General features: G+C 35.2%; 3 protein-coding genes across 3 annotated transcripts; 1 reads left to right on the top strand and 2 right to left on the bottom strand.

The window, feature by feature from the left end:
- Nucleotides 1–2,775: 2,775 nt before the first annotated feature.
- On the bottom strand, nucleotides 2,776–4,104 carry LOC126584511 (uncharacterized). The gene is made up of 6 exons (XM_050248870.1): nucleotides 3,851–4,104; nucleotides 3,693–3,779; nucleotides 3,202–3,241; nucleotides 3,057–3,110; nucleotides 2,921–2,977; nucleotides 2,776–2,835 (listed from the first exon to the last, which is right to left on the bottom strand). The coding sequence occupies exons 1-6, from the start codon at nucleotides 3,991–3,993 to the stop codon at nucleotides 2,776–2,778; spliced, it is 441 nt and encodes a 146-aa protein (XP_050104827.1). The 5' UTR covers nucleotides 3,994–4,104.
- A 5,479-nt stretch (nucleotides 4,105–9,583) lies between these two features.
- LOC126588062 (CBBY-like protein) lies at nucleotides 9,584–13,818 on the top strand. The gene is made up of 11 exons (XM_050253196.1): nucleotides 9,584–9,893; nucleotides 10,092–10,141; nucleotides 10,243–10,306; nucleotides 10,615–10,663; nucleotides 10,776–10,841; nucleotides 11,483–11,544; nucleotides 12,199–12,279; nucleotides 12,532–12,686; nucleotides 12,795–12,879; nucleotides 13,173–13,316; nucleotides 13,415–13,818. Exons 1-11 carry the CDS (start codon nucleotides 9,622–9,624, stop codon nucleotides 13,515–13,517), a joined length of 1,131 nt encoding a protein of 376 aa, XP_050109153.1. The 5' UTR covers nucleotides 9,584–9,621; the 3' UTR covers nucleotides 13,518–13,818.
- Nucleotides 13,819–13,930: 112 nt separating this feature from the next.
- LOC126588058 (protein ROOT HAIR DEFECTIVE 3 homolog 2-like) lies at nucleotides 13,931–20,252 on the bottom strand. Its single transcript, XM_050253190.1, has 22 exons — nucleotides 19,842–20,252; nucleotides 19,687–19,753; nucleotides 19,462–19,564; nucleotides 19,261–19,331; nucleotides 18,716–18,779; nucleotides 18,565–18,630; nucleotides 18,405–18,452; nucleotides 18,262–18,324; nucleotides 18,099–18,155; nucleotides 17,696–17,854; nucleotides 17,542–17,610; nucleotides 17,356–17,447; nucleotides 17,079–17,157; nucleotides 16,619–16,784; nucleotides 16,414–16,538; nucleotides 16,036–16,298; nucleotides 15,858–15,954; nucleotides 15,596–15,766; nucleotides 15,404–15,508; nucleotides 14,831–14,925; nucleotides 14,603–14,699; nucleotides 13,931–14,457 (listed from the first exon to the last, which is right to left on the bottom strand). Exons 1-22 carry the CDS (start codon nucleotides 19,987–19,989, stop codon nucleotides 14,167–14,169), a joined length of 2,496 nt encoding a protein of 831 aa, XP_050109147.1. The 5' UTR covers nucleotides 19,990–20,252; the 3' UTR covers nucleotides 13,931–14,166.
- Nucleotides 20,253–21,195: the final 943 nt, after the last annotated feature.

Raw genomic sequence — 21,195 nt, 5'->3', positions numbered from 1 at the left:
TATTGTGTACAAGAAATACAACCGGACATTAAACTACTAATTCTAATTGATTCCAATCAATCAATCACATTAGCCACAATAAGAAAATTGGGAATAAATTAAGTTAAATGTAAGATAAGAGCTAATCCGTTGCGTAATTAAGTAGCTTTCATTAAACTTTTTTTTTTTGGTTAAAGAAATATTTTATTAAACTCGAATAGAAACGTTTACATCAGAAGCCAAAGTGTTCAACAACCACTCTGGCTCAAACAAATCCTATGTATGAAATCCTCCCATACGTAAGACAAAAGACGCCACTAGATGTACTGCTCGATTATAGACTTGGGGAGCAAAAATAAAATCTACTGACCTCAATTGCATTTGTATACACTAAATATATATATATAAACCTTCAATCACAACGTTTGGTTGAGTGATTCCACTGATCATATCCACAAGTTCCTTTGAATCCGATTCCACCTGGACAACATCAAACCCTGTATCCACACATGCCACTAATCCTGCACGTCTCCGCCTCCGCCATAAGACTGGACTAGGGATGGGCAACGGTTATGGCAGACGGGTAACTGCGGTTATTTACCCATAACCGTTTAATCTTTTACCCGCATAACCGTTTACCCGTTGGGTATTTACATAAACGGGTATACCCATACCCATAACCGTTTATAAACGGTTAACTATACCCATAACCATATACCCATTTACCCATAACCGCGTACCCGTTTATTTTTTTTTTTTCTACCCGTCTACCTATTTTTTTTAACAACTTGAAAATTAAAAAGAAAATTGTCATAATTTTCTTTTTTTCTAACTATTAAATACCATTATAAGTACATTTAACATGTATTTTTATATTAACGGCAATATTATTTATGAATATATGCAATGTCTCCCAATTATTTGACGGTCAATCTATTACAAGAATCATGCATGGTTGTAGGTTAATTAATATTCTTGTACACACACACACACACACACACACACATATATATATATATATATATATATGTAAGTATGCATCAATCTGCTAATAAGCTAATTTGATAAATATTTGGATTTTTATTTAGAAACATATGTTCATCGATCCAAGCCATTTAAATTGATTTCTAATTTTGGGGTCAAATATTTATTGAAAACTCGAGGCCAATTTTATATATATACTAGCCTCTCCGCAAGCACTAACGTGCGTGCGAGAGGCATTTTTGCATCACGGGCGCTACGCGCCCCTAAAGGTGTATTGTGTTTTTTTTTTCTATTGTAATTGTCAAGATATATTTTAGATGTATTGGGCAAAGATGAACTTTATCTTTATCATGCACGTCTTAAAAAGTTGTCATATTTTTTGTTTTCACTTTGCCTAAAGTAATGATTTAAATGTTATTCATGCAATTGTCAAACAACATCATATGGAAGCAAGTTCCTACCTAAAGTTCATAAACAATAGTAAGTAGATGTGAATAAAAAAAAGTAGATGAAAACATTAAGTACTCATAGCAAAATACAAAACAACTTAAATGTCAAAATATAAAACCTACATCACAATATGTACATTTTTCACAATACCTATAAAGTCTATATGTCACTGTTTCTTTTGAAAAGAAAATTGACATCAATGCTGCAATTTCCACTCATTCGTTCCTGATTGACACTTCAAATTTTCATTGCCAATCTACAAACAATAGTGAGAAAATTAAAAATCAAATAAAAAGAGTTAAATGATAAGTGAGAAATGCATATTGAAAGATTATCGTTAATAAAGTTGTTACATATAGTGTTGAGGAGCTTTGAGCCAAATTGCAGGTTAACTATAAATATAGATCGCCTACGTAAAATAAAGGAATTTAAATATTCTGTATGTTTTAGGAATCTCATTCAGAAAAGTTGGGCAGATGACATCTTTATTGGTTTTTTATTTAATACGTTTTGAATCTTATCCTGCAGCCTATCATTTTTCTTCATGGGGTTCAGGAGGAGTAACTTCACCAAGTTTTCAAAGTAATCAAAGATTTTTCAATCCCGAGTTGTACCGATCATTCTGTTTTATCAGGTTGCAGTATGTTCACCCTTTATGATAAGTCATTAGATGCATTTTAGTGTGTCCTACATTTGATAACTGAGTTATTTTGTTATTGCTAGACAGGTAAATTTTACGCTAGATTGCGATGCAAGGTATGTAACTCGATAGTTTGATGAGTCTGAATTATTTTTTTTTATTACGGCTGTTGCTACTTTTTTAATTACGCTTGACAATTAGTATGCTTCATCGGGGATAAAATTATCAAAGAAATTACAAATCAATAGTAAGATCATTGTGAATGCCATATTGTGATTTCAGTGTTTGGATCTCTTTAATTAGTGTTTAGTTGCTGGGAAAACTGGGTTAGTGACAACACTTCCTATTTTTGCATTTGTACGTGTTTACAGTGATTATATGAAGCTCAATTTGTTTATGTTTTGGTAATTTTGTAGTAGAAATGCCAGAAATCGATATTGTATACAAAAAAAAAAAACAAATATGAAAACTTTAATGTATAGTCCCATACAATTTTTACTATTTTTCCTTTAAAAAAACAACGAAGATAAAATGGGAAAACATAAACTATTAAAAAAATCTGAAAATATGACATGTAATTTCATTTGTAGATACATTGATGATAACATTTAATGTCCTTAAATCAAAATATTCAGATTCATAAGTTTTTAGTCAAAGTTATAGGCTAGCAAAGCAAAATATAGACAACATGTACATATGTAAACATAGCGTCACATGTAAAATCAAAACCATGCTTGCCACCCATTTGCTTGCACTTGATGCTTTAGATTTTCATGGTTAATCTGCAAGCAGTGATGATAAAATAAGAAGTCTAATTATAATGCACAATCCCAAATATAAAGATTGTAAGCAATTTAACCAAAATACCTTTAACTTTGACAATTTTCTCATTGCAATACTTTTACTCCAGTTACTTTTAGAATACTGAAAGATAAATAATTTGTCAAGTTTTAGGTAACAAATTGTAATCGTGTTTACAAAATTAAATAGTAAGAAATGTTACCTTGGTCTTGTACTTCAACCTTTGTACTTTGAGACGGGTGTGATGCTTGTAAAACTGACAAAAAATGCAATTTTATTTCTATTTGAAAATTGAATGCAATTTGAATTTATAGTATACTTCCGTATGAAAATAAGAGAAGACTTACCGTATTTAGAAAAGTTGTTTGATCACTATTAATCTTTTTCCTGCATCCAAAAAATGTTTTTTTATTTTTATAATTTGAGATAACTAACATGAACGTATCTCCTCCATTTTAGGAGGAGATATTAATATAGAAGAAACAAAGGAACAATAGGAGGTGACATTATCTCAAAGCTGCAGTAGAAAATGATAATGGCATCACAGGCCATAAAGAAGATTGAAGCAAGCGATAATTCTTAATTGAGATTGAAGCCAATCAACCTTTAAAGATAATGTAGTGATGACCTGGTGAAAGATATACGTTCGGTTTTCAAACGTGTATATTGTCAAGATCGTGGACATTTTACCTGACAATTTCATACGTGTGTGTGCATGTACAGACGCATATATGTTATACTTTTTTGGCTTCAATTATTAATGTTTTTGTTTTATTTTCACATGAAACTCATATAGAGAATGCCACTAAAAATAAATAGGTAAGAAATGGTGTTGTACCTAATTTGTTGGACTTTATTCCAAATACGTATGATGTGAGGAGTTGTTGAAGGTTTTAATTCTTCTACAACCATTTTCATGCGCCACCTATATATTGAAGGTATATATAAAATTAGAATTTCTTATAACAAATTTAATAAAGAATTTAGAATACGTATTGCTCATGCTTCTTCTTTTTCCACTCTTTGAGAATCAGTTGGCTTAGATCAGTAGTTTTTATTCCGACAAATATGTCCCACCCAGGTGTAAAAATAGAGACACGTCTGTTTGGAATCTTATGAATACCTAGTTCCTTCTTCATTTTTTGTGGGTATTCTTGTAGATATCCTGAGAATGAAAACAAAAAGGAGAAAGAAAGAATAAGAAAATTGAAATAAAAAGCACCAAGATTTCACAGAAGATGGATATGAATGGTTGACAAAAGCCTTTTGAGTCAAGAATCTCACCAAATTAATTCAAATAGCATCACATGTGAAGAAGGCAGAGCAAAAAAAAAAAGGGAGTATAAGATTTGGCCACATAATCGGAGGAGATCGGGAGTACATATAATAATACTGTAGCCACAACGGAAAAAATGGGAATATATGTGGGAACTGGGAAGTTACTGCTTAGTAGGGGGAGGACTTCATGGTTTTTTTTTTAAATTGACAACAACCTCTCCCCATTTTCTCCCACGTTGGTTCTTAATTTTTTTAATATAATTTTGTTAGATATTAATATCTACTCCTAAAATGGAGGAGATACGTTCATGTTATTTTCTTCTTCTTTTTTTCTTTTTTTTCCCTTTTTTTCCAATAAAACAAATTTTAATTCTCTGTTTAATATATCTCTCCTAAAATGGAGAGCAATTACGTTGTTTTTGTTTAATATAAATCTCTTAGATATTTTTTAATATAATTTTGTTAGATTAATATTTTCTCTTAAAAATGGAGGAGAAGTTATTCCATTTCTGTTGTTTTCTTTGCTTTTTTTTTTCTTCTTTCAATATAAAAATTTTAATTTTTTTGTTTAATATCTCTCTCTCCTAAAATGGAGAGCGGTTATTCACCATGTCGTCTTTTTTTACTTTATTTTTTAATATTTCTCTCATAAAATGATATCTCTCTTTCCTCTCTATAATTGTTAATTTTTAGAGAATAATTGTGATGCTTTTTTTTCTTTTTTTTTTAATGACCATGTTTTGGGGCTCTCATTTCATATATATATATATATAGATGACGAAATTGAAAATGGAGGAGGATAATTGTCATGATTTTATTTTTTTTAATTTTTAGAGGATGATTGTCATGAATTTTTTTTTAAAATTTTAATTATCAGTTTTTCCAGTTTCCATGTTTGAGGGGTTCAGCACGTTCCCTTCTTTTTTGTTTTTTTTTCATTTTTCAATAAAACAAATTTTAATTTTTTTTGTTTAATATATCTCTCTCCTAAAATGGAGAGCAGTTATTCACCATGTCGTCTTTTTTTACTTTATTTTTTAATATTTCTCTCATAAAATGATATCTCTCTTTCCTCTCCATAACTGTTAATTTTTAGAGGATAATTGTGATGCTTTTGCAAATGCTTCTGCAAGTTCCTCTCCTTCTTTCCTTAGCTGTGGCATTGACTTTTCTTGATCTCAAGTTTAGTGTTTCAGCATCATATAGCCTATTCTTTCTCATACTCTTTATGAGTGAGTAGTAATATATGCCTAAGTGACTCTTGTTCCCTTTGGTGTGTTAATTGTTTTCTGCCAGCTTAGAGAAGATCATTGCTGCATTGCGAGCTGGGGCTGAAGTTGCCGGTCTACCTGTATGCGATTGTGTTCTTATTGCAGGAAGCCAGTCTGGTGTGGCTGGAGCTGAGCGAGTGGGCATGCCATGTGTTGTTTTAAGAAGCAGGTGAAGGCTTTTTTGAGTTGCTTGGAACAAACTCCTGCCAGTTTACAACTTCTTTAAATCCTTGTTATTGAATCAAGTTTTTTCGTGTATTTCTGTAGTTTGACGGCTAGAGCTGAGTTCCCTTTGGCAAATGCGATAATGGATGGGTTTGGAGGAGCAGACCTGACCATCTCTAAACTGCGCAACAAGAGACGGTCATGAAATCAAATCATGTTCCTCTTTTTGCGCAACAAGAGACTATTAACAGAGCTGTTAATTGTTCTTTCCGTTTGTTGATATGTCGGAAGATTCATCTCCCGTAGAGGGATCTTACAAAGTTAGAACAGAATTAGAGCTGGTAATATTTTCTTCAACTTGGAGCTGTTCTAGTTGCCTTGTAATTTTTTTAATCCACAGTCTGCAAGTTCCTGAGTCTTTTCTTTGAACATGTCCCATAATTGTTGGCACTGTACCGGTATGATTAGGGTATTTTAAACTGCTAAACAGAATTAGGGCTGTTTTTAGTTGGCTGCTTTGTAACATTTTTAAGCCACAGTTAGCAATACAAGAGTATGAAGTCAACTTTTATAATCTAATGTGTACCTTCAAGTAGGAGCAAACTTTTCTATTCTTGCACAACTAATATTGGGGAAGACGGATTTGAACTCGAGTGAACAGGAGAATGCTCTTAACCAATTTAGCTACAAGCCAGACAAATTAAAGTACTAACAAAAAACAGGATCGGACACAGAACAACGATATCATGTTGGAAAACATTGTAATGTATGTGGATGACGAAATGACAATCCTAGTTGTCATATGATTTTGTTATGCTGTCTGGAATCTAGTGAGTCATGCTCGTTGAGTTCCACCGAGTGATTCAAAAAATGTAAGATAAGGGTTGGTCCGCTATACCACGTAAGTAGCTTTCACCACGTGTTTCTGGGTCTTTTCTTTAAACACGTCTCACAATTATTGGCACTGTACCGGTGTGATTAGGGTCGTTTTCAAAGAAACCTAATTTGGAGTTAATTCTCAATAGAAAGTAGTTTAATTTTTGCTCCACCACATTTCTGGCAAATTTACTCAAATCTTGCACCATCGCGTTGAATGCTTTTTGGCTCAACTCAAAGCTAACCTTTATAGTTGGTAACCTTGATATTGCATGTATTCTCCACCGTACCCAAACGCTTTGTCTGCTTGACTGGTTAAAGATGCAACAACTTGTTCCTAGAGTCAACATTTTATTAAAAGTTTCCCAAATAAGTTATTTTTAGTTTATTTTAATAAAACGATATGATTTATGCTAAGGAGTGGAGGGATTTTTCGGCTAATTCACACAATGATCAAGTCATAATAAATTGGTATGGAATTCGTCATCTATAAGAGTTGAACTTAAGAATTCTCACTTACAGATGAATAGAAATATCACTATACTGTAATACTAATCAACATATAATTTAGGGTTAATCTCAGTTTACTACCCTGAAATTTCTTGGTTTTCAACATTTAATACTTGAAGTTTTTTTCGTCCCAATTTGGTACCTAAAGTCATAATTCTTGGACATTTTCATAAATTCATTAAATTTTCCGTCAGAATCTCTATTAATCCTATAATTTATTTAAAAAATTTATAAACTGAAACACACAAAACTGACTACAGTGAGTTTAATCTCTAATAGAAATTAACCATATCATTGCTCATACACTATCTAGTAGTCTTTAATAAAGGTTAGTTAATCAATGATTTGATGCCCGTCAAACTCAAGATCTTTCGGGCATTAGCCGCCATGCAAAACCAAGAAGTTATTAGAAGACCGTTTCTAATGGAGTTTGACTCTACTATGTATTAGACAATGTGTATTGTTACCTCACATTTGACTTCCAATTATGACAACTTTGCACTACACACATATGATACATGTACATCTGTATCACCTTGAAGCCTTTCCACAATGCTTGAAAAAATCCAATTACTATGTTGTACTAGTGGCGGAACTAGGAAAAATATTTCGGGGGTCACATGTAAAAGTTTACAAACATTTTTTAGATATATAATAACCTTAAAATTAAATCATAGTTTTATCATTCATAACTTATAGAACAAATAACAATACAAGTTACAATAGTCCCCGACACGATTTCATATTTAGAAAACGTTGCATTATAACTTCATTGTCAATGGAAGAAAAAACATTGCTCTCAATGTAAACCATCATACTATCACTCAACCATTGATCTCCCATTCGGTTACGCAATGGAACCTTCACAATATTCATAGCAAAAAAAAACTCTCTCCATTGAAGCAGTAGCAACTGGTAGAACCAAAGCCAATGTAATTAGCAAATACACATTATTATATACTCTAATCCTCCCCGTCTCCACCATTTTTTTTTTTTTTTGCAAGGCTACCAATTCCTTTCAATTGAGAAAATTCACTACTTTAACGCATATCAAGAATATAATGCCCAAGTTGATCTTCAAGTGCTAAGAGTTGACAAGTAGTAAATTCATTCGGATAAAATGAGCAAAACAAATTAGCTTTTGTTCATCAAAAGCCGATAATGAATCATTCGAGCTCAAACTTGCTAAACAAAGAAGCAACTCTATATTTACCTCATCAAGCGACTATTTAATTCCACAAGTTGCTTATCAACGATAGCAACAAAGAGCTCCACATGATAATGATGGAAGTTTGTGATTCTTTGAGCTCTACGCCGTGATCTCACTCGAGTAACATATCCATCATCCATGTGTTTATTTTTTTTGCTCTTGGTGTTTATATTTTTTATTAAACTAAGGGTCCAAAACTAGGTCGTTTTGACTAAGTAATATTTATTAAAAAAAAATAAGAAGAGCCACTCTTACAGTTGGAGGGCATATATGAAGCCAACTCCAATCTTTAAGGGGGCACCACCCAAGTTATCCATGAACATTCACCGAAGTTTGAATGGTCAACACTCAAGTTATCCCTGGACATTGACTGAAGTTCGGGAGGTCAGCTGACCCCTATGCCCTTCAATGCATCCGCCTTTGCATTGTACGACAGTATCTAAGAGGATAAACTTAGCACGGTTAATTCGATGCATCCAATCATGCAGATGAATTTCCGACAAGAATGTAATCGTTAAGAAATTTGTATGCCTTGAGAAACAAGTAACAGAATCACATCCTTGACGAAATTCATGCAGGGAAGAAAGAAATGCAGGCACGAAGAGATGCAACAAATCTTTCTTCCAGGTTCAGTGACTTCACCGTCAATTTAAACCCTTCAAAAGGTGGCTAAGGGAGGCTTGAGTGACTCTATGAGTCTTTCCAACCCTGAGAAGTCAACTGTCGTGATGAAGTCACTAGATGGCAAGGTTCTAATTAAATCTATTATATTTGTGTAAATAAGTGTCTATTTATACTTAAAATATATATGATTTCATCATAAACTACAAAATGGAATGACATATATATTATAAGTTATTTGAACATAATGAAAACATGGAAAACAAGTATATAATGTGTGTTCCTTTAAGTATTCAACAAGTCTTTTACAATTTATTGAAAAAATAAAATGTAAAATAAAAGATATCTATTTTCTGTCTAAGTGAATCGCAACCTAGGCGGGTCTTGGCGGGCTAGGTGAGTGTTTAGGCGGTTTAGGCGGGCGCCTCAATAAGTCTATGCCCTCGTTCTTAATTTTCAAACGCTTAGGCATTAATCAGGACAGTGACCAACCGCCTAGCGCCTAAGTAGGACCTAACGACGCTAGACGAGAATTTTTAAAACAATGCTAGATGGTCCTTTATAAATAATAATAAATAAATAAATAAAAAGCTTGAACTTCATGGGCTTTTAACGGGAACTGGCTCATGCCGAATCAGCCCCAAATTATATCGGTTTTTCCTCGGGTTGGTTTCGGGTCGTGAGGACACCCGAGACGGAAAATCCAGGAGGGGTATAAGTGTCATTTCACTATGAACCGCCATTATTCTCCTATAAAAGCTGATACTTTCTTCCAGTGTCAGCTGTAAATCAACAATAACCGTTTTCAAGCAACCACCTTTCTTCTTCTAACTGCCATGGATTCCGCTTCGCGCTCAATTCTCCGAAACTTTTCTTCTACGGCCGTCATTTTCCCGCCAAGTAACAACACCACTGCCCGCTTCTTCGATCTACCGAAGACCAACCACAACCCCAACTTGGTCCCTCTATTTTCCTCCACTTTCCCAAGAAACCCAAATTTTCCCGGAAAATGTCTGCACTTCGATCGGTTCTCCGCTTTCAGCTCTCTCTGCGGCGTTCAGGATCAGAACCCATCTCAGGAGCTCGCTGTTCTTCTCGAAGTCGATGGGTAGGACGATTTCTTTCCCCTGCTTACTCCATGCATTTCTACTAATTTATGTTTTTTTTTTTTCACATTTTCTTGCTTCTTTGACATCTTTTTCGTGTTTTAGTAGTTTCTTTGAAGCTATTTGGTGCTGCATTGTTCGAATTGGACATGGGTTTTCACTGAGACCTTTTTCTTGATGATTCCCTTTGTTTCTTTCAGGGTTCTTATGGATGCTTACCGGATGGGGAACCGCCAAAGCTTCAATGCAGGTGTGAAAATGCAGTAATTTAATGCTAATGTATTAAGTTTTCTTGATTAACTTGCGTTTTATGTGTTAATTTCACTCTGTTATCTTGTGATATATTGGCAGCATTTAAGAAGCTCGGACAGCGCTGTACAAATTGGACAGAGCCTGTTTACTTGGACCTCCTAAGGTAGGAAATTAAAATTATGAGTAAAGATTCATGAATTTAGATTATTTATTTGGTTTATTGTTCGTTAAGTTTTTTATTTGGTTTCTTGTTCTTTAAGTTATTTCGCAGGCATGAAATCATGATTCATGACTTATGCTTCAATCTAGCATGAGTCAATTGAATTACATTTCCGAGTGTGTATCCGGGTCATAAGAGTTTTTCGATATGGATAGTCACAAGATTCTGACCCAGATTACTTGTTCCCTTTACAGTCATGCTTTGCCTTATTTTCCAAAGGTTCTTAAATGCAGTCTATGTTCATCTTGCAGGGAGAGTGGTGGTGATGAGGAAAAGATGGTGAATTTGTATTTTAATCAGGTGTGTTACTCTTTGTTGTCTTTGAAAAGTATGAATAGCTTGTAGTGGCTCTTCGAAACTTTCCTTTGTTATGTATCTTTTTCTTCTGAATCTACGATAATCTGTCTTGCAGATTGGTTGGCCTAGTTCATTGCCGACAAGTGAGGGGTCATTTGTGAAAAATGTCCTGAAAAAGAAGGTACAGTCTTATTCTAGACTTACGTCATTTGCACAAAACTTACATTATTAGTTTTGCTGGTTTGTTAGGATTGTGATCAATGATTGTTTCAAAGCTTAATGTCCAGCATTGCATCGGAAAGTAGAATATACACTAAAGGAAATGTCAGTCTCTGAATCAATATATTTTGATCATTCGGTTATGTGTTACTGAGGAATAAAAATAAGGAAGAATTTATAATTCCGGGGCTAATGAGGAATCTACTTCCGGTTAATCACTACATTTGGAGAACTGTGGGTAAATTTTTCCAGGGTAGGTGAGGAGGGCTGATTTAAAACCAACAGAAGCTTTTAAATTTTTCGCTTGAAGCTACCTATGAAAATATATCATGTTTACACAAAAGAAATAGCTACTTATCTGAGATAATTGCAAACTCATTTGACTTGTTACTTGGATAGCGTAGCATGTTATATCTTACAATACAAGGTAAAAGGGTAAACACATTAATGAATGGGAGAGGCATTAATAATATCCTTTTATATTCCACCTGTATCTAAACATGTAATTAACTCACGCTGAGCTTCAAATTTACTTGGATGATTAGTCTTTTAGCTCTCCCATATGTAGAATGAAAGTAGCTAATATTAATTTGTTTTTGACAGAAAATTGCAATGGATGAGTTTCTGATGTCAGAAAGTTTGACTCTACGACCTGGAGTTGAAGAGTGAGTTTCTGATCTGACTACAGAAAATTTACTTGGATGATTACACAATCTTTTAGCTCTCAAATATACCGAGTCTAAATTTCTGCTTGATATTTTTACCTTCTTCAAATATGAATAGCTTAAGACCAAAACCATGTGCAGAACCTCTTTATCAGTGCTCATTTAGACATTTTTGGCTTCAGCTATATTTTCGGAATTTCAGAAATTTGGAAAAGCTTAAACCAGTAGATAGAACTTGGTATGAATAGTTTTCAGCTTGACCAACATTTGGAAATTCAGCTGAAGTGTTGCCAGAAAAATGATGTCAAATGGAAGTTAGCTTGCATTTATGTTATGTCAAATATACCAGACTTTTTACAGAAGTTTTGGCTTGGACTGGGCCTTAGAGTTGATAGTCTTGATAATATTCAGAAGTCTATTGGTTGATAGTCTAGATGAACTGATGATCCTAAATCTGTAGGAAGCTAGAAGTGATGAACCCAATGCGTTGAAGAGTGAGTTTCTGATCTGTAGGAAGCTAGAAGTGATGAAACCATGGACAAACAAAAACAACCGGACTAGAATTAATCAGTTGACGTTTAGTGGGATTTCATATGCATGTCAGTGGCATGTCTAGTTGCACGGTTAGACTCATTTTCTCCTTTCCATTTGCAGGTTTATTGATGATGCATACAAGGAAGGAGTACCTGTTGTCGTACTGACAACCTATAGTAAGAGTGGGAATCAAATTGCCAGGTAATGACATACATTTTTATTTTGTTAAGTTTCCAGGCGGTTACCAACATGCTCTGGGTTTTTTAGCTTGGCGAGGAAATTATTAGTTTTTTATTATGATTTGGCTTCCTGTTTCTGAATGGGTTGAATACTTTCTACTGCTTCATAAAATACTGTGGTGCATTGTTCTATTCTGATTAAAAAATCTCATTTCTGGTACCCCATCAATGGTAGAGGACTAAGCTAATATCTATTTCTTTTTGTAAATGTCAGATCAATTGTTGAAAAGCTTGGCGAGGAAAGAGTTTCAAAGCTAAAGATTGTCGGAGATAAGGAGGTGTTACAGAGTTTGTTTAACCAACTGGTAAATGATATAGCATTATCTTCTGGTATGGATGAGCAGCTATCTAAGGAGGCAATAAAAGCAGGTAGACTCTTCATCTTCGTTAATTAGTCATGTATATGTTTTGTGATATACATTTTTCCAGTGCAGAAGGTTGGGTACTAAAGGGCTCTGTTATTGATTTCTGGGCCAGTTTCTGCCGAGAAAGAAAGGATTTTTAAGGAGCTTGCATTATTGCTAAAGCTGATTTTAGATATTGATACTCGCCCGCCTGAAAGGTTAGCATACTTCATTTCGTTTTATTGTTTGTTATTGTTAATTTATGCATGATTCTGCTTATATTAGACTATGAAGAGATTATATACCAATTTGTCCCGTTATGCATGTATGATTAAGCACTCAACTTAAAGAGCAATTTCATCTATCTAGTATTTAATCCTTTACTGTTATGGTTGCCAAATGCTTGTGCAAGTTCCTCTCCTTCTTTCTCATACTCTTATGACTGAGTAGAGTAATATATTGTCTAACTGACTTTCTTGTTCACTTTGGCGTGTTAATTGTTTTCTGCCAGCTTAGAGAAGATCATTATTGCATTGCAAGCCGGGGCAGAAGTTGCTGGACTACCTGTATGCAATTGTGTTCTTATTGCAGGAAGCCAGTCTGGTGTGGCTGGAGCTAAGCGAGTGGGCATGCCATGTGTTGTTTTAAGAAGCAGGTGAAGGCTTTTTTCAATCGCTTAGAACAAACTCCTGCCAGGTTACAAGTTCTTTAAATCCTTGTTACTGAATCAAGTTTTTTCGTGTATTCCTGTAGTTTGACGGCTAGAGATGAGTTCCCTTGCGCAAATGCGATAATGGATGGGTTTGGAGGAGCAGAGCTGACCATCCCTAAACTGCGCAACAAGGGACGCTCATGAAGTCAAATCATGTTCCTAAACTGTGCAACAAGGGACGGTCATGAAATCAAATCATGTTCCTCTTGTGCAACAAGGGACTATTAACAGAGCTGTAAATTTTTCTTTCCATTTGTTGATACGTCGGAAGATTCATCTCCCGTAGAATTAGAGCCGGGATCTTACAAAGTTACAACAGAATTAGAGCCGTTAATCTCGTTACTCTATAATTTCTTCAGCTTGGAGCTGTTTTAGTTGCCTTGTAATGTTTTTTAAGCCACAGTTTGCAATATAAAATGTAAATCGTCTCAAGTAGCTTTCACGACATGTTTCCGAGTCTTTTCTTTGAACATGTACCGGTATATGATTAGGCTGCTCTGTATTTTACAGTACTGAGTATACTAATATAAATAAGAAGTTGTAAAGAAAGTAGAAGCTATGGGAATTTCATCAGTATATAGAAATGTTGTGTAGTGTGCAGATTTTACAATCTAATTCCTCGAAACATAACTAACCTATAATTTGTAAAACCGGGCATGCAGCGAGCCCCCTTTATTTTTATTTCAACAACTACAAACAAGAAAGAAAATCGAAAAGAAAGAAAACTATCGCACAAGAGAGTAGCGACTCTAAATCTGATGCAAGGGGTACAAACAACAGAGATCATACATCATCAAGATTCCACTTCCTCAACGTTTGCCGTTCGCCTTTGTCTTAAAGGAGGGCTTGAGTATTCCATGCCGCTATCTGATGTCGAGATATTGGATGACACTGAGGACTCCGGGAATGAGCTTGTTACTGGATTTGGCTGAGGTGTTTCATTTCGATAACTCTGAGAAGCAAGAGAAACTGGTGGCCCTTGTGCTTCTGGCGTTTGATTCCCCTGAGCTTCTTCTGCAAGTTTTCTTAGAAGATTCATGATAGTTGGAAGAAACCTCGATGAAATAGATAGTATCCCTGACAGCTGGTAACACCAAACAACGGAAACTAAAATTAGGAACTGCTTTAATTACGGAAATTCCAATTTGATGAGAGACTGTAACCAAAAAGATAACTCTACCAAGTACCAAGTGAGAAAAAAAAAGAAAAAAACAAAGTTTTATACTTACAGCGCCATGTTGGAACTGTCCCGAAATGTCCATCTGTACCCATAAGGCCTTTGAAAGTAAAAATACAATAAATAGAACCAAGAGGTAGAGAGGGTTCCTGTTTCATTTGAAGAAAAAAGGCACAATGATTATTAACAGATGTGCAAGACATTAGGGTCTGGACACTTGACAAATGTGTAAAACCTACAACTCGGAAAAGGAAAACCAAAAAAGAACAAAAGTAATTACTTTAAAAGCATCATAAATTCGTTAAAACCAAGAACGATCATCGCCATAATAGCCCATGGAGGAGGTAACCAGTTGTTACTCCGCTTGTGAGCCTCCTGAAAGTACAAAAGCAAAAAGCATCAGGATCGAGCTGCTAAGCAGAAAGATGGGGAGCTCGTTACAAAATAATATTAGGATGCTAGGATTTTTCTTTGTAGAAAAACAAGAACACTAGATAATAAGTTGGTCCTATCTGACTATGCCGTTTCCAAGTCAAGAATCAGCGCAATTTTCAAATCAAGTGTTTCCATACGTTTTGTTTCACTATGAAGCTAAATCCAATTTACACAAGAACTCCAGCCCAAAATGTCATCCAAGGACAGTGCATGCATCCTATTTCCAAGTTCCTACTACTAGTTGCTCATTACTTTTGCAGGAACATGTTCGAATATTCATATTTTCATAATTCAAATCTTTACAGAACATTTCATGAAAGACAAAATCCATTTATTCTTGATAACACTGATTAAACAATATAAAAACAAATTAGACTAATGAAGTTAAACTTAAGATATGAGAAACTATAAAATATACCTGTGCCGAAATAGCTTGAGTGACGCTATATTCAGTCTCTGCCTTGAACTGCCTCCACATTGACTTGCACTGTACTGGGGTAATTAAGGTATCCTTTGAAGAAACCTAGTTGAGAGTCAACCTTTAATAAGAAAGGAGTTTCATCATAGAAATTTTTTACATATAAACCAAAACCCATTAAATTAATGGTACCTCTTCCCAAGAGCTTGAGGCAAGAGGATCGGTAGAAGGTCCTAGCTTCCTATTTTGTGAAGATGAAACAGTAACAGTCCCGTCCACCAGAGAAGAAACAAGAACATTTTCAATATTATCTGGCTTCTCATCCAAGCGTATAGCAGCCATGGTGGATAAAAGCTTCAGAGACTACAAGAAAGAGATAATTAAAGAATTAAAACATCACTTTAAGTCAGAAAGATAGATAACATGTACTTCCACAAAAATCCCCAATGATTACCACAGTTCGTGCATCCTTGGTAATACTTCTAATGTCGTCTTTCCCAGTCCAAACCCTTGGCATTGAATCACTGTCATAATTGAAGACCGTGCCAAACCTGAGAAATGACAACAGAAGTGATCAGCAACCAAAATGACAACGTAAAAACAGAAGAGATGATTTTTTAACAAGTTCCTACCGATCCTTCATGTGGATCATAATTTTCCCAGCCTCTTCTCTTGCTCTTGTCTCCACCACATTTCTCGCATAATCCTTCAAATGTTGCTTCATTTTGACAACCGTTTCGTTGTCCAACTCAAAATTGGCAACTGCAGTTGAGAACTCCGATACTGCAACTTCGGTCTCACAATTAAGAAGTTTCCGTATCGAAGCCCAGGTGTCTTTTGCACCAGTTTCGAGTAGAGCCTCTACAGGACCACTTAAAGACGAAGAAAGTTTTTTCTGAAAAATAAAGGGTATTTGCATTAAGAAATTTGAATAACAACAGATTATGAGCCTAACGTTATAAGTACACTCTTAGAATAACCAAGACTTTGATACATTATCAGAGCACTACCTCATAGGTGGAATTCAATTCTGCCAGTTTTGCACTACGAACTGATGATGTATGTACATCTATATCACGTCGAAGCTTTTCCCGAACTTTTGAAGCATCCCAATTAGCTTGTTGTATGGCAGCATCTGAAAGGACAAACAAGTCAAAGTAATAAAAGAATATTTTGGTTGACAAACATGTTAATTAGCTAAACAAATTCTATTACCTGCACATCCTTTCTCAAACTCAAGCATAGAAGACTGAGCACAAGTACGAACAGATGAAGCAAATCCTTCTCCTTTGTTCAGCGATTGCTCCAGCCTCACTTGAAAATCTTCAAGCACTTTAGAACGTAGGTGTCCAAGCATAGCCGAGTACGCAGGGTAAACAAACTGAAAAATTCAGAGGAAAGCAATGGAGTCATGCTTCGGTAACGATGTTTAGCTGTTGATTTAAGCATAACTCTTTGATAGGGATACTTGAAGGAGATAGTTTATGTTGCCAATCCACTTCATTATCACGGCTTCATTCTAAGATTGAGGCCAACAGTAACGTGGTAGATGAAACTGACAACCAAACTAAAACCACTACTAATCACGACTTCCCTATGGTGCAAAATTGTCTAAGAAACTGAAAACATAACCAAAGCCTCTGTTAAAATAGAGAGACAAAGAGAGTAGCCATACATCCAATACTTTTGACTCCAAAAATTGTCGTTTTGAGTTCCTTACACCTTCGTCAAAGTAGATGGCCTCCATGTCATATCTACGATGCATAAGTGAGATCAAGACATACAAAATAAAGTCAGAACTAGAAACAGTACATGCCCATAAAACACTAACAATAAAACTTCCAGCGAATAGAAACACACACAACAGGTAAGAATACATATAAACATTTAGTTTTAGTGGCAAAACTAGAACCCCAAAAAAAATGGTGGACAGTGTAACATGTGAAACTTACTCAGAAAGATACGTGGCTAGAATGGAACTGAGCCTTTTACCAAAGCCTTGTACCGGACCAGTTTCTACAGCTTCTTCCAGTGCTAACCAACGCTAAATCATGTTCACCCAAGGAATGACCAGTAAAACTTTCTTGAATATGCTAGAAGTATACTCATCTCAAAAATGGGGATAAATGACCACATACCTCATCATGGACCAACTGTTTGAATTTCTGGTTGGCTATCTCTTCACACCGAACCGTAGCAACCATAACCTTATTTACAGTATGTATATATATTATATGCACATGAGAAGTGAAGACCACAAATTATCAATGGGAAGAAGATAAACTAACAAACCTTGTGAGCGGGAAGATCCAGGTCCTTGTTCTGTTTGATTACTTTCCAAATCTGTTGTGCACTAAAGGAAAATCCTGACGCGGGGACAACACCACGTCTATCACCAGCAAGCCCTCCTGGAGAAATAGAATGGAAAAAGAGCTGCCTCAGTTGAGCAACCTGCATGATACAAGCCATACCCGTAAGTGCCACCGCAAACCTTTATAATGATAGAAATTAATTACTTAGGAATATAGGAAATGTTTTTTTAATATGAACTACATCATACAATTATGTACATATACATATACAACTCTTCAGTGGATGGTACAACGCACCCCAGGAACCAAAATTATAAAATAGAAATGTGATGACCAATAGGATTTTTGGACACAATAATCACTTCTGATAGTAAAGGGGTTACCTCCTCGTTAAACTTCTCCTCCTTCTCTTCATAACTGGACAAAGCAACTACTTCTACCTTCATATTAAAAAAATGAAGTATCAGAGACAACAGGCTTTGACTAATAAGAACATATACAAAGCAAACATGACCAGAGAGTAGAGAAGAATATAAGAGATCTCACAGTAAAAAATTCACTCAAGGGGGTACTTTTATGGGCTTGGGGCTTCGGTACTCCATCCCATATCTGCAGAATTTACAATACTTAGAGATGTATGGGAAAAGGAATAAAGTATAAAAGCAACATAGATCTGAAGAAAAAATTACCTTCTGTATATCTTCCCTTAGCACAGGTTCCAGATATTCAAAAGGGGTCTAAACAAGCAGCCACAAACAAGAAAGTATTAATATGCAACAAGAAAATCATTTCACGAAGACAACTTAATTAGACAGATCCTGTTAATATGCACACGGAGTACGCTCATACCTTTGTTTTATCACGTATAACAAAAAGTAACTTCGTTTTACGGGGGCTGAATAGGCGCATCATGACCTATAGACATTCAGAAACCAGAACTTCATTAACTTTGGCAGAGAATGGTGAGTAGATGGTAGATGTAAACATGGTTCTAGAGTACCTGAAAAACTGTTTTCAGTAAAGGTTTATTAGCAGCTTGCTCCCGACCAATATCATGACACCACCTGTATACAAAATCCAATCTCCAATTGATATCTAGAAGAAATTTCAAATTACCGGTAAAGCTTACGTATATTCTACGAATTAAAATTAGCCTACGTATATTCTGTATATTAAAATGTCAGTTAACATTAGCACTCTGAACTAAAAGTTCATAACGAGAATAACCCCTGTTTTTGTGAAAGGTAAAGCCCTAGTTGAACAATCAATGAGATGGTATCAGAAGCTTCTTTCCTCAGTCATTGATAAACCAAACTCACACCGGCTTTGCCTTGCTAAAAACCAACTGAACTAGATACCAATACATATGACAATCTTAAAACTGAACTAGACACCTCTACTAATTTGATATAACACTTATGGAAATAAGTTCAAATACAATCCACTAACAAATTGGATCAACCGCTACATATAGTCACCAACTATGCAAGTAAGGTAGACTATCAGCCATGTGATTCCAAGACAAACAAAAAAACACGAGCTTACATATTTATCAGCACAATGTCTGAAACTGCCAAAGCAAATAGGGCGCTTTGCTTCTCGAATGTAGTATCATCCTGAAAACAATAGAGTTACAGAGGAAGCTCGAACAGTTAACAAATCTGAGAACTTTAACGAACATCTTGCAGCTCTCTAATTATATCCTCCCCAGAAACACACAATAGAATTTAATGGAAATTCGATTACCTCGCCTCTCTCCCTCCCATCAGTCCCCTCCAAATCCATGGCAATCGTGCACGGCTCGATGCCAACACACTTGGCAATCCAAATACCCTTTGTTGTTTGGCTCCTAAAACAAATCCACAAAATCAGATAGTCCTCTCTACCAAAAAGCACTTATTCCAAAAGCAAAATAAATAAATAAAAAACCATAAAATTAACTACACAATCAACTAAACCTCAGAAACTAACCTTCCACTGTAAGCATCCATCTCTCTGAACTTAGTCCGAAACAGATGATTCAACAAAGTGCTTTTCCCTGCAATCTCAAAATCCATAAGCACCCAAACCCAATTCACAAAAAACCTCAAACATCATCCAAATCGAATAAAGTTTCAAACTTTTACCGCTGCTCTGCGGACCCATGATTGCAACAACCGCATAAGAGAGTCCACACTCAGCAAGCTTGACTTCCTTCACGAACCTATCGAGCCCATCTGCGTTGAATTCTCCGTCCCCATAGATTAGTTGCCTGGCGCAGCAATCTTCCTCCATCTCAAAACCTTCCAAGTTTGCAACTTTCTAGCAGCCACCGATTCGTATATGTATCTATACTTGAAGAGGAAGACGACCCAAGATTCTATATGCTTCCCTCAACCTCAAAGCTCCTGAATTAAGCATGAACTATAAGCTTTTCGCTGAAAGAGGAAAGAGAGCGAGAGAGTAGAAAGGAACACAGAAAGGGCTCAATTTTTGTGGAGCGTCGAGATCTATTTCTTCTTGTTCCTTTTTTTTTTTACTGGATTCAAGAAATAGTCCATGTGTCGTTGAATTCGTTTGGTTTTGGATTATCGTTGGTGTCCACAGTCCACCTAACACTTCTCTGTATAGTGAAAGCTCCGTGTTTATCGGTCCCTAGTAAAAAGTAAATTAATTACTTGTGTGAATTTTACGTAAACATCATTACTTCGAATTTGGGAGGTAAGGATTTCCTAAACTTCCGAAGGAATCGCAAAATTTAGATTGACTTGTAGTTCAGTTTGTGAAGAGAAGTCACGAAAATCTTTAATTTCTGTTTTGATTTCTCTTAAATAATATTGCTTAATTTAAAATATGAATTAAAAAAAAAAAGTTTTGAAAATTAGGTTACAAAATTTTAGTATAACACTTACATATAAGGTTATTTTTCAACGTCGAATTTTGACGATATTGAATGGAACTACAAATTTTGAGGATAATAAGGTCATCTCCAACCGAAAGATCCAGAGGGTCGAAAATAGTCTGAAAACCGTTTTCAAACGAGAGATAGGCCAGAGGGCTCGTATAATTTGAGAGGAACCCACGAAATCTGAAAGGGCCAAAGGGTTGTAGGGGTGGCTAGAAAAAACACCAATCATGTTGATTATAATAAATGTATTCATGTCGATTATAATCGACAGGAATGCTTAAACTAAAATTTGAATCCAACGACTAGCTAGCGCCAGTTACCGTTTGATTCATTTTTTATTTTTTTTTAGGTTTTTTGGGGTTTTTTTTTTTAATTCTTAAAAATTCTAATTTTTTTCCTATAAATACCTGAACCATTCATTCACCATTCCTTTAAAATTAATTTGTAGTTTTTAAATTTAATTCGGCGTTTTTAAATATAAGTTGTAGTTTTTAAATTTAAGTTGTGGTTGGATTTGAATTTTAAATTGTTGTAGTTTTTAAATTTAAATAATAAATTATGTTTGGCCCTTTGGCCCTCAGTTGGAGACGGTT

Source organism: Malus sylvestris, chromosome 10 (genome assembly GCF_916048215.2).
Source record: "Malus sylvestris chromosome 10, drMalSylv7.2, whole genome shotgun sequence".
In the NCBI taxonomy this organism is placed as follows: Eukaryota; Viridiplantae; Streptophyta; class Magnoliopsida; order Rosales; family Rosaceae; genus Malus; species Malus sylvestris.
This window is presented reverse-complemented; position numbering and strand designations above follow the sequence as displayed.

Coding starts and splice junctions, on each gene's coding strand:
- LOC126584511 (XM_050248870.1), bottom strand. CDS start 3,993: ATGAAGAAGGAACTAGGTATTCATAAGATTCCAAACAGACGTGTCTCT. Junction 3,780..3,850: donor AAAAAGAAGAAGCATGAGCA/ATACGTATTCTA, acceptor TTCAATATATAG/GTGGCGCATGAAAATGGTTG. Junction 2,978..3,056: donor GGTTGAAGTACAAGACCAAG/GTAACATTTCTT, acceptor TTTATCTTTCAG/TATTCTAAAAGTAACTGGAG.
- LOC126588062 (XM_050253196.1), top strand. CDS start 9,622: ATGGATTCCGCTTCGCGCTCAATTCTCCGAAACTTTTCTTCTACGGCC. Junction 12,280..12,531: donor AGTGGGAATCAAATTGCCAG/GTAATGACATAC, acceptor TGTAAATGTCAG/ATCAATTGTTGAAAAGCTTG. Junction 12,880..13,172: donor GATACTCGCCCGCCTGAAAG/GTTAGCATACTT, acceptor GTTTTCTGCCAG/CTTAGAGAAGATCATTATTG.
- LOC126588058 (XM_050253190.1), bottom strand. CDS start 19,989: ATGGAGGAAGATTGCTGCGCCAGGCAACTAATCTATGGGGACGGAGAA. Junction 18,453..18,564: donor TTATACGTGATAAAACAAAG/GTATGAGCGTAC, acceptor CTGCTTGTTTAG/ACCCCTTTTGAATATCTGGA. Junction 14,700..14,830: donor GAATTTATGATGCTTTTAAA/GTAATTACTTTT, acceptor CAAATGAAACAG/GAACCCTCTCTACCTCTTGG.